The sequence below is a fragment of the Lepisosteus oculatus genome, chromosome 2 (assembly GCF_040954835.1).
Source record: "Lepisosteus oculatus isolate fLepOcu1 chromosome 2, fLepOcu1.hap2, whole genome shotgun sequence".
NCBI classification, from domain to species: Eukaryota; Metazoa; Chordata; class Actinopteri; order Semionotiformes; family Lepisosteidae; genus Lepisosteus; species Lepisosteus oculatus.
The window spans coordinates 76,129,669-76,141,675 of NC_090697.1; the positions used below are offsets into that span (position 1 = coordinate 76,129,669).

A 12,007-nucleotide genomic window follows, 5' to 3' on the forward strand; every position below is an offset into this window, starting at 1 on the left:
ATCGAAAGGCGATGATGGGCTAAGGGATACCAGGATGGCTCCATGCCAGTCACTCGTTGGCTCTGCCCTGCCACAGCCGGGGCAGGGGGCTGCTGGCTCAGTGGGGCGGGAGAGCTCTGCGCCTGATTAGAGCAGTAGATTCCAAAAGGCTGAACAAGCTCATCAGGAGAGCGAGCTCTGTCATTGGGTCTGACCTGGACCCCTTGGAGGTAGTGGCTGAGAGGAGAATGATGTCCAAACTGGAGGCCATCATGGACAACTTCTCCCATCCCCTCTATGACAGGCTTGCAGGAATGAAGAGCACGTTCAGCAATAGACTGATTCACCCACGGTGCGACAGGGAGCGCTACAGGAGGTCATTCTTGCCGTCTGCCATAAGACTGTACAACGCATCCACCTTGCGTCTTGGCAGAGGCAACAGCGACAGTGACCTGTTTCTGGACTAAACGCATATACACATCTACTGCTACATCTGTTCTCTTTCTTTTTCTTTTTCTTTTTCTTTTTCTTTTTCCCGTTTACAACCACTTTTGTGCAATATATGCCAGGGACCTGTGCAATACATTTATATTTATATTTACATCTATGGTTACATCTATATTTATATTCATACGTGTGATACGATTTTCTGTGTACCGTTCTGTTCTAGTTTCCTCTTGTGTGTCCGGACTGTGAGTAACTCTTGTATTGTATGTATTGTACTATTAGTATATAATTCGTTACACTGTGGCTGTGTTGTGTGTGTTAAGCTGCTGTTGCACTGCAATTTCCCTCACGGGATCAATAAAGTATCTATCTATCTGTCCCGGGAGCTGTGGTTCTGGTCAGTAGTCCCCCGGTCACTTCCCCTGCCCTCCTCCCGCCTGCTCCCCGCGCTCCCCGCGCCGCGGCCTAATTAACGAATGTGCTCTGGATTAGCGGTAGTGACAGCTATAAAGGTTTATGAGCACTCCATTGAGTGGTGGGGGGGGGCAGGAATGATGGGCCATGGCTCCGTCAGCGGCTCTGCGATCGATACCCACCCCCCCCGCCACCCATACTCCAGGAGATTGACCCTCCGATCCGGATCGCTAATACGACTCTCCCGATGGACGGGGGGTGGCCGGAATGGGCATCAGGGGGATATGGGATAGGGGCTGTAGGAGGGGGTGGGGAGGGATGATGACGCAGGCGCTGGAGGTTGCTGGACGTCTGGGCGTTTTGCTTTCCAAGGCGCACGGCGCCGAGCCACAGCGGCCTCTCGTCTTTCCGTTCGGGGGAAACCGCGCCCACCCACCCCCCGTGCCCCCCAGCGCGGCTGTTTGTGAGTCGGGCAGGCGCATGAGTCTAGGATGCGCATCGCGGGTCTGTGCTGGACTCGGGTGACACCCGCTGGGCTGCTTGAGACCGTTGAGAGAGCCGGTCGGCTCGCTTGGCGGTTCACGCCAGTTCTCCGCGGGCAGAGGGCCCAGGTCCCACCGGCGCGGATGTGAAAAACGGGTTCTGGCCCTGGGGGGGTGCAGCGAAGCAGAGTGGGGGGGGGGACTCGGCGTGAGGTATTTCTGCGTTTCGCAACACTTCTGCAACTCTTGGAAAACAAGTTGCGCCGCCAGCTTCGTGACCTCCCCTCTCAATTTCTGTCTCTTTCAGACATGAGACGCTGAAGTCCCGGCGGACGGAAAAAGCTGCAGGAAGCTGAAAGGAGGAAGTCCCGCCCCCAACCCCGCACCCCACAAAAGCCCGCAACGATGGCGCTCGGTGGCCTGGCGTTGGCCTTTTGCCTCTTTTTGCAGGCCGGGCCCCTTGAGGGCTTCCCCGTGGAGCCCACGGGACTGCCCCCGGACGCAGGCCGGTTTCGGGTGGCGGACACCACCCTGACGCACTTGACCGTGCACCGGCAGACGGGCGAGGTGTTCGTGGGCGCGGTGAACTGGATCTACAAGCTGTCGGACAACCTGACGGAGCTGCGGTCGCACCAGACGGGCCCCGTGGACGACAACGCCCGCTGCTACCCCCCGCCCAGCGTCCGCGCCTGTGCCCACCGCCTGGCGCCCTCCGACAACGTCAACAAGATGCTGCTGGTGGACTACCGCGGCCGCCGCCTGGTGGCCTGCGGCACCATCTGGCAGGGCGTGTGCCAGTTCCTGCGGCTGGAGGACCTCTTCAAGCTGGGCGAGCCCCACCACCGCAAGGAGCACTACCTGTCGGGGGCCCGGGAGGCGGACGGCATGGCCGGGGTGGTGGTCGAGGAGGACGAGGAGGGCGAGGGGGCGGTGGGTAAGGAGGCGAAGGCGGGCAGCCGGCTCTTCATCGGGGCGGCCATCGACGGGAAGTCGGAGTACTTCCCCACGCTCTCCAGCCGCAAGCTGGTGGTGAACGAGGAGAGCGTCAGCATGTTCAGCCTGGTGTACCAGGACGAGTTCGTCTCCTCCCAGATCAAGATCCCCTCCGACACCCTCTCCCTCTACCCGGCCTTCGACATCTACTACGTCTACGGCTTCGCCAGCCGCAGCTACATCTACTTCCTCACCCTCCAGCTGGACACCCAGCTCACCCAGATGGACGCCACGGGGGAGAAGTTCTTCACCTCCAAGATCGTGCGCATGTGCGCCGACGACACCGAGTTCTACTCCTACGTGGAGTTCCCCCTGGGCTGCACCAAGGACGGGGTGGAGTACCGCCTGGTCCAGGCTGCTTACAAGCACCGGCCGGGCCGGAGGCTGGCCAGGGCCCTGGGGCTGTCCGAGAAGGAGGACGTCCTCTTTGTGCTCTTCTCCCAGGGGCAGAAGAACCGGGCCAACCCGCCGCGGGAGACCGTGCTGTGCCTCTTCACCCTGCGGCAGGTCAACGAGGCCATGCGGGAGAGGATCAAGTCCTGCTACCGGGGCGAGGGGAAGCTCTCCTTGCCCTGGCTGCTCAACAAGGAGCTGCCCTGCATCAACACGGTGAGTCCCCTGGCCTGGTGGGCCCCAGCGCTGGCCCTAGAGGCACGCCGCGTCTTCTGGGTTTTCTTAAGCGCTTGGCACGCCTATTGAATTCCACCGGTGAAGCAGTTTCTGACTGAACCATTGAGAAACGTTTGTGTTCCCTGTCAACGTGCAGTTGTCCAAGGCACAGTAGTTGAAGAGTCGCCAAAAGGTGGTAACTGACTCGTTAGCTCAGAACATAAACGGTTTTCTCCCAGTCGAGAGCCCTCCCACACACACGCACGCCCGCGATTAAAACCCCTTGTTGTCCTCCTTGCAGCCCAAGCAGATCGGGGATGACTTCTGCGGCCTGGTGCTGAACCAGCCCCTGGGAGGCCTGCACGTGATCGAGGGCGTTCCCCTGTTCGACGACCGCACCGAAGGCATGGCCGCCGTGGCGGCCTACACCTACGGAGAGCACTCGGTGGTGTTCGTGGGCACACGCAGCGGCCAGCTCAAAAAGGTAGGCGGGGCACCTCCCCCTGCTTGTCCCTTGTTGACATCTCCAGAAGCGGTGTCCTCTGAGCATGGGCGTCCCCTAGGGTCACGACCTTTCCTGCGAGCAGAGTCTGCTGTGGGAGGACGTGTGTGTTCTCTCTCTCGGCCAGTTCATTCTTTCTGTCTTCAAGGGGCTGATCTGCCCGTGAGAGGTCAGAAATGAGGTTTTCCGTGCGCTCTGGTGTTGGGAGCGCAGTTCTCCTTGGCGCGGAGCCTCGTGTGCTGGCGATGAGCAGTCGTTCTGCTCCTGGACCATCCTTGTGCGCGCAGTGGACCACAGAGTGAATCTGCGGGCAAGCGGTTCTGGGAGGGCTCGGTCCTCTGGGTGCGTTCTGGGTTTTTACTTTGTGGATGCAGACCGCAATTATCTGGGCTGAATAGCTCAGTAATTGGATCAATTAAGTAATTAAGAGCAGGACTGCAGTGAAAGGCTGAATCCCTGTGCCAGGGCCTCCTCACCCCTCCACTCCAGTCTCCTCGAGACGCTGTTGCGAAGAATATAACCCAGTAACCATTATGTTCATTTATTTTTTTTCTTCCCGGTGAAGCATTTTTAGTAATTATGAAATGAAGCGGATCAGCTGAGGGGCTCTGATGTCTTTTTTTTTTTTTGCCCTGGCGTCTGTTCCTTGAGTGGGTGTTTTATTTTCGGCTGCTGTCATTTGCGGGCTGGTGGCGGAGGGGGCTCGCGCTGCTGCTAACTGACAAAGTGCCATTAGCGCTGTTGTCCAGCTGTCTGCGCTGAAGAAGCCGCCGCAGAGTGCATTAAACAGAAAATTGAACAGTGAGACGTGCGCATTTTCCACTTGCGTGATCCAGACGTTCTGCCATTAGAGCAATATTTCATGAGGATACGCTTACACCTCCCCTTCCTCATGAATTATTGGCGAGTCAGTCACTTTGGTAGCGCGTCAGCCGGCGAGCCGCACGAGCTGCCCGGCTTGCCCAGGTTGCACAAAAGACACTACGTCAGGGGTTTCTGATCCTGGTCCTCAGGGGGGCGCTGTCTCTGCGGTGGGGGTGCCCAGTCCTGCTCCCAGAGGTCCCCACACCTGTTGGTTTTCATTCCAGCTGAGGCTTAATGACCTAATTGAAGCCTTCATTGAATCAGGAGTGGAAAACCCTGTAGTAAGGACAGCATTACCTCTAGATGGTCCCTGGAACCAAAATCGGGAACCCCTGCAGTAGACAGCGCCCCCTGCAGGATCAGGTTTGTGGGAACCCCTATAGTAGAAACAGCGCCCCTTGCAGGACCAGGTTTGTGGGTCCCCCTATAGTAGAGACAGTGCCCCCTGCAGGACCAGGACTGGGAACCCCTACAGTAGAGACAGCATTCCTTTCAGGACCAGGTTTGTGGGTACCCCTATAGTAGAGACAGTGCCCCATGCAGGACCAGGACTGGGAACCCCTACAGTAGAGACAGCATTCCTTGCAGGACCAGGTTTGTGGGTACCCCTACAATAGAGAGAGTGCCCCCCTGCAGGACCAGGACTGGGAACCCCTGCTCTAAGCTACCCATCTTAGACACAATGCCCAGAGAGCACTGCAGGCTACAGAATCTCTGACTAGCACTGCAGGCACAGAGAGCCGTTTCCATTCCCTTTCCCTACAGAAGAAACATTCTGCATCAACACTGAAAACATGCCGTGTCAGTGCATATAGTCTACTGGATTGTGCATGCATAATCACAGACTGTTTTAAAATGAGCACACATGCTGCATGTTGGAGTTGCCTTGTTTTTCTGCTGTGCTTTCGTGCCTCTGATATACATAGCTGTGAAGCATCGGTTTTGGGCCCTGCATGATGCACAGGACTAAAATAAAAAGAGGTGTTGTGTTAGTGCCTGCTCTGTTTGTTGCTTGGTGTTGTCGGTGTGGAAAGGCTCTTGCTCCCTGTACAATGATAGGGCCCTGTGTCTGTCTCTAGATGAGCACTGCACAGACACTTCCCTGCAGCTGGTGCGCCATGTTCACATGCTTCTTGGTTGTATGTAAGAGCTGTGTCATCCTTTGCTCACGGCTGATTCACTGTTTCTTCACGGAGAGTCAACAGCAGTGCTGCACAACTTCGGGGCTCGGATTCAGATAAGGATCCAGTTACGTTTTGGACTTTATTCTTAATATTCTTCTCTTGCGATGATATATGGTCATGTGTTAGGGATCATAAGCTTTTGTGGCTCTTCCAGAATATGAGATCCTGCTCTGCACCAACAATAGGCAACGCTGGTTTGAAAAATGTTTCATAAAATTAAAAAAGCTGGCTTTTGTGATACAAATGCAAACAAATGACCAGGGTGCCTGCTTCTTAGTAAATCCTCCTTGTGCTTGTGGATTGTGCTTATGTTTGTCTGTCATTCAGCAACTGTGATTGCTTTATGAAAAAATGGCAAACCTACTAGGCACTGGGCATTACTGTGTAAATTGACATGGTTCTTTCCCATATCTTTGATGGTCTAGTTATTCCCTGTGTGGCTTTTCTAGAGAATTATATAGGAGAAAACGGATGCGGAACAGAAAACAATACTGCGGAGAGGTGTAACAAGAAGGGTATTTAACAGCGTAACGCAGAGACGGCATAGGCTGGTGTAACGTGAATATGGTTCCCCCTTTCAGCATTGTCCAACACTGCCGGCACGGAACTGTACGCTCTGCACAGGAGCAGCCACAGCAGCAGAAAACAACAGTCCTGACACAGCTAGCGCAGCTACGAAACAGGGCCTCTTTCCAAGCTCTTGTTTGCTGCTGTGAGGCACTGGCTCTCCTTTGTCTGTCTCTAAATGAAATCCAGCTAAAAATCCCTCATCCGCATCGTGCTCTGCACCTACTGTTCCTCTTGGTCCTTCTGCGGCTTTTAAGACTTGCGACTTGCAGGAAAAATAGAAAATCGGAAGCACATTTAGCTTCTGGAGCAAACAGCCTTGCAACAGTAGGCCCCTCCCCGCCTCTCCCCCCCGCCCCGCTGGGTCTGAAGGCTCTCCGGTGGCCCAGCAGACCGCCCGGGCCCGCCCGTGGGTTCTGTCCGCCCGCTGGCAGCCGGGCCCTCGCTGTGTTTCCAGCTAGTCACAGCACAGGCGCAGGGGAGATGAAAGCAGGGAGGGGCAGGTCGAAAAGCACGAGCAGCTCTCTTCTCCCGAGCCCGGTCCTGGTCCTTTCATTGGCAAGCCCGCGGAGCGGCCGCGTGTCCCGTCTCCCCCTGTCGGCGGGCCCGGCTGCGGTCCCGCTAATCGGGCGCCCCCTGTGCCGAGGGACTGCCCCATCTGCCCCTTCAGGCGCGCGGGGTGCAGGACGGGAGAGCAGGGGTATCCCAGCCTGCCTAGCGCCCTCGTGCGGCGCTTGGCCTCCCTCTCCCGTGCCGGTGCTGCTGCCTGCCCAGGCACACTCCAGCTCAGTCTGGGAAGGGGCTGGGTGGTGGTGGTGGGGGGAGCATGTGTGTCTGTGTTTGGGGGGTTTAAATGAGCCGTCTCTCCACCCAAACTGCTTGTTTGTTTTGGCGGCAGAAGAGAAAAGGCATCCCCCCTCGTTCAGGGAAATGGCCTGTAATCAGGCCTCTTCCACTCCCTCCTGCCTGCCAGCCAGCGGCCCCCTCTGCCGCCCAAGCTTCCTCGCTGCAGGAGGAGGTGGGTGGTCCGTGTCAGGGGCGCTCTTACTTGCTTGGGCAGAGCAGTCACCCCAGTCCCTCCAGCCTCGGGGACGTTCTCCTCCCTCTGTGGTCAGATGCCAACGCGCCCCGCGGGCGCCCCCCGGGCCCCTGGGGTATTTGTGGGCTGTCCTCCCCGCCGGTGCCACCCCCGGGGGCACAGCGCAGATGCGAGGCCAGGACTGCAACGGCTGAGTTTCAGGGCAGTGCCAGTTTCTGCCAGCAGCCCAGCCAGCGGGGTGCCTCCTGAGCTTGGCAATGTGCTGGCAGCCTTCCTCAGCAAATGAATATCCACTTGAGGTTTTTTATACTGACTTATGTTTTTAATCCGTTCGTATGGAATAGAATAGGACTTTGTGTAGATTGCCATACTCACGTTATGCAGTAGACCGCATTGATGCACCCAGTTACATATCAGCTGCTCTTTATCAAGGATTGCAGCTCATTGCAATAGCATAGTAGTAATATATCCATATAGAGTGTAATAGGCAGACAGGTCTTTACCAGTCAGCCTTAATTAATTCAGCCAAAAGCGAAGATAAGGACTTTAAATAATGTTCAAACAGCCGACCTGTAAGTCAGGGGCAATTACCTTTCATTCTCGGCTGTCTAACAATCTTTCTCAGTTTTACATTGGAAGGGTTACAGACGAGAGGGGGGCTGTTCTAACACATTTGTTTGCTACTGGCTAATTAATCAAAGGATCTCGTCCAGCTGTTTCTTGAAAGAAGCCGGGGTATCGGCTCCATCAATGTGTCCGGACAGCCTGTTACACTCTCCCACCACCCTTTGTGTAAAGAGGCACTTTCTTTATTTCAGTTAAATATGCATTTTCACATAGTGTCCACTTGTCCTCTGGTCTGTGTGAATCGAGGAGACTTGTTTTCCATCCACGTTGGTCTTGATGGTTGTTCAACCCCCGGGCTGTGTTTACCCGCCACTTCCCGTACCTGTTCAGAATGCAATTGCTCGGTCCGCCTCCCTGCTCCGGGCCCCAGCCTGCTGGTATTCCTGGACGCTGCCACATACAGAGCTGCTGTGCTGTGTGGGGCTGCTCTCACATGGGCTGCCCGACAGATCTCACTCGAGCGGCGATGCTCTTGACAGGGGCTGCGAGATCAGTGCAAGCCACAGGCCACAGGCTGCTGGGCTTTCCAAGTCTGGCTGGAGCCTCCCTGCCCCCTGAGTGTCCTGGTGTCTCTGGCGCTGGGGTGCAGCTTGGAGCCGTCTGCTGATTAGACACGCAGGCAGCGAAGCATTTTCCCGAAGCGCCAGCATCCGCCGTTAAGGACTGTCGAAGCCTGGAAGTGGAAGTGGATGTGTTGTTTACAGGGCCGCCGTCATCGCCAGCCCTTGTTAGTCCTGGGCCCCACGGGGGCCGTCTTGAAGGCAGAGCCGCGGCGGCTCTCTGCAGCGGATTGAATACGTGATCCAGCCTCCCCCCACCCCCCGCGCCTGGGTTCCCGGTAAATAAGCTCTGAAATAAGCCCTCCTCACTGAGGGCTGAGGGATTGCTCTGCCACTGCTAATCTTTCTCCAGGTTCTGCGCGGGCCTTGCCTTTTCTGGGTTAGAGACCTGGCCCAAGAAAAAGCTTGGTGCCGACGCTGACAGCCCAGCCTGCTCTCTGCGCTGCCCCCTGCTGGTCGGGTCACCTACAGGCCACAGCCAGAGATCCGTGAGCCTCACTCACTGACCATGCCCTTACATTCCCACTACCTGTTTGTCAGTCAGCACTGCAACATGAGCACTGTGCGACGTCCCGGCACCGAATTGGCACGATCTTCAGTGGATTGAGTGGTGTTTGTGATACTGGTATATGCATCTATTGCATACTGGCGCCCTGTGGACATGAGCAGACGAGGACTGTGTGCACACACCTCTGTGCAAGAGTTGTGGCCGTGCCGCGTGAAAAGATTTAATGATTGCCCATTCCAGGCGTCTGGGGTTTAAAAAATGAATCTGACCGCTGATCCGGTGTTTAGGAACGTGGGGGAGCGTCGGTGCCGACGGTGCACGGAGGAATTGTGGTGGGGTGGCAGGTCTATCAATCCTGGCGGGGCTGTGCAGACGAAAAGAGTGAATTTTCCCCGGTGAAAAATCAGACGTCTCCTTCTGCGGCAGTTCGGGGCGCGAGGCCCTATAAGTCACTCTGAGATCATCCGACAGCAAGGCCAAATGATCCCCGCGCAGCTCCTCCAATAAAAGAAAGGAATGACATCATCTTCGCTCCGAGGACACACTCCTAATAGCCATCTGTACCCAGGAATTAAAAATAATAATTGTGATCAAACAAATGCCAGAGTTCGGGGCTGGAGGCGTCTCGGAGGAAGAAAAATGCAGTTCTCAGTCCTCGCCTTTTAATGTATTAATAAAGGTTATCAGAATAAAGTTCCCCTGTGAGGCCAGTAATGATTCATTCTAACAGTGGGCTTTTGCAGCTGTAATGGTCTCTCTCTCCCTGCCTGCTCTGGCAATGCAGCTCTGGGGTTATTCAGGCCGGGGTGGGTCTGGTCACTGCTGGGACAGCCTGTGCAAGAAGAGAACAAAACCCAGGCTGGGGTTCCGGTCCAGACCAGGTGCTGCTCTCGCCTAACGCACTCGGAGCTCAAATGAATTACAGCTGGAAAAGGCAAATTCCTTTATGGATCACATAACGTAGTGAGTCAGCGACAGGCTGTAAAGACCGCTAATCCGACCTTAGGGAAATGAGCCCGAGGTTGTCAGTGTGTTTTGATGGAGTGCACTGTAACAGAAGCAGCACTATGGCAGAGAGGAGTGTGTGTGTGTGAGAGAGAGAGCGTGCATGCTTTTAAGACTCCTTCCTGTTTCGAGCGGAGTGTATAAAAGTAGTCTCTGCTTTTTATCCTGGTTCTCTTTCTGTGCTTCTCATTGCATTTGACCTTTGTCGGGGTGTACAGCACTGTGCCGTGGGGAGCCACATCAGGTGCTGTATGGTGGGGCATAGAGAGGAGAGGTGGGAATTAGCATGATACGGACCTGAGGAAACGGACAGAGACGTAAAACCATGGGATCTGCAACCCGAAGGAACAAGGAAACAAGTAACAGGTTTATTCCGCGCTGAAAAGAGAAGAAAGAAAACGCCACGTTCGGCTGCAGAACTCTCTTGGGGCACCCCCCCGAACTTTACTACATTAAACTTCTGCGTGAGCGTCCGCGTTGGACCTGCAAGGGGCGCAAAACCTCCAGCTCAACCGCATCCTGCTCCGTTTCGTGCTTGGTGCCGTGTCCCAGCGGTGTCCGGAGCGATGGTGGGAGCCGTGTGCGTGTGGCACTGCTCGGCTGCCCGGGCTCGTGTGCGGGGGGCAGTGGCCAGGCGGGGCACGAGGGGGACGGGCCGCGGCAGTGTTTCACGGCAGGCGGAAGTGAATCGGATGCGAGCTGGAATCGGACCCCATTCGGCAGCATCAATCGGTGCCCCCACACAGGAGGGCTCCGCTGGGGATTTACGGCCGGTCCCAAGCCGGGGGGGCGTGAGATCGGGGAGGAAGTCTGTTTATCATAAATCTCCGCGAGTGCTGGAGCTGTCCTTCCTGGGAGCACTACCGCCGTTCCTCACACGGCCTCTGAGTTTTTCCCGGGGAGACGTTGAGCGGTTCCAAAACACAGCAGAGTCGGCTCTGCCGGTGGGGCTCCTGAAGGGAGAAAGGGCCCCCCGGATCTGACACGCTGCAGGAAGACAGGCGGCGTCGCCCACTCGATCAGGGGTGAAGGGGGAAATCATCTGAACCTCGGGTCCCCTTTTTCACTCCGGCTTCGTGGTACGCGCTGCTACGTCTGCGGTTCCCTTCGCTCGAGAAGACGGGGCTCAGTTTTATAAGAGAGGCAGGCTTGCATTTACCTCTCCTCTTCCAAATAGTGTCATTGGATCTTTAATGACTGCATTGGCATAATCGAGGTTTAGAACCGGATCAGAACCAGCTCACACAATGAGGAGGTCCTAGCTTGACAGAGCGAGTTTTATCTGTTCCCCTTGCCCCCCCCCGCCCCCCCCCCCCACCCTGACAAGCATCAGCTTCCACTGTCACACAGGGATCTGAGAGCCGGGCGTCTGGGCCGGGCCCGTGTGCTGCCTTGTGTGTGTCGAGAGTGAGCTGTTCTCGTGTTTGACAGGAGGAGGCAAGGAATAGAACAGGAAGGAAAGAATGCGAGGGGAGCTGGCCAGGGAAGTGCAATGGATTCCAGATGTGCACCCCCTCGTCCGCTTCCATGAACGCCACATGTGCTGACAGCTCGTACGATCCAGAGGTGCCGGAGCAGAGAAAGGCAAGGGCTCCTGTCCTGCCAGGAGAGAGATGGGACACTGCCCTGTGCAGGGTCTTCCCGAAGCCTGCAGCCTGTGCAGAAGCCCAGGATGGCAGGAGTGACCCCAGCCCCTCGGAAAACTGCGGTCAGCCTCTTTTCTTTCCACAGTTCTGCCCGTCCCGAGCTGGTCTTGGGCCAGCTTGGTGAAGTTATCCATGTGGCATGAATCTAGTGGACGGGGTCTGTGAAATTGAGATCGTTGATATCACTCATTTATTTGCCTGGTGCTTTTATCCAAAGTGACTGGCTTACATTTTCAGAGAGGGGTTGTTTTACTGGAGGACATCAAGTGAAATGTTTTGCTCAGGGGTTCAGCCACAGCGCCCACACGGGATTTGAACCCACAACGTTCTGGGCACGAGCCCGGGACCCCGACCAAGGCTCCACACCGCCACTGGGGGGGGACGAGAGGGGGAGCCGGCGAAGCAGTCCAGGTCCGTTGATGTCGAAACACTTTTCAGTCTTCAGTCTCGGCTCTTATACCACTAGGAAGGCAGAAGGAAAAATGTGCCCCCACTCACTTGCGGGTTTCTTGAGCTTTAAGATAATATGGAAAATGAAAAATTCTGTTTCAAAAACGGCAATAATCTAGTGGTTTAACCCT

The 12,007-nt window shown here is 56.0% G+C and overlaps 1 protein-coding gene across 3 annotated transcripts in view; it reads left to right on the forward strand.

The window, feature by feature from the left end:
* Positions 1–12,007, forward strand: part of plxna3 (plexin A3) — a 136,831-nt gene that overhangs the window by 14,906 nt on the left and 109,918 nt on the right. For all 3 annotated transcript variants that reach the window (XM_069184100.1, XM_069184106.1, XM_069184110.1), the window contains exons 2-3: positions 1,630–2,924; positions 3,226–3,408. In XM_069184100.1, coding sequence (XP_069040201.1) covers positions 1,728–2,924; positions 3,226–3,408 — 1,380 coding nt within the window. In that variant the 5' untranslated portion in view covers positions 1,630–1,727. The remainder of the gene's footprint in view (positions 1–1,629; positions 2,925–3,225; positions 3,409–12,007) is intronic.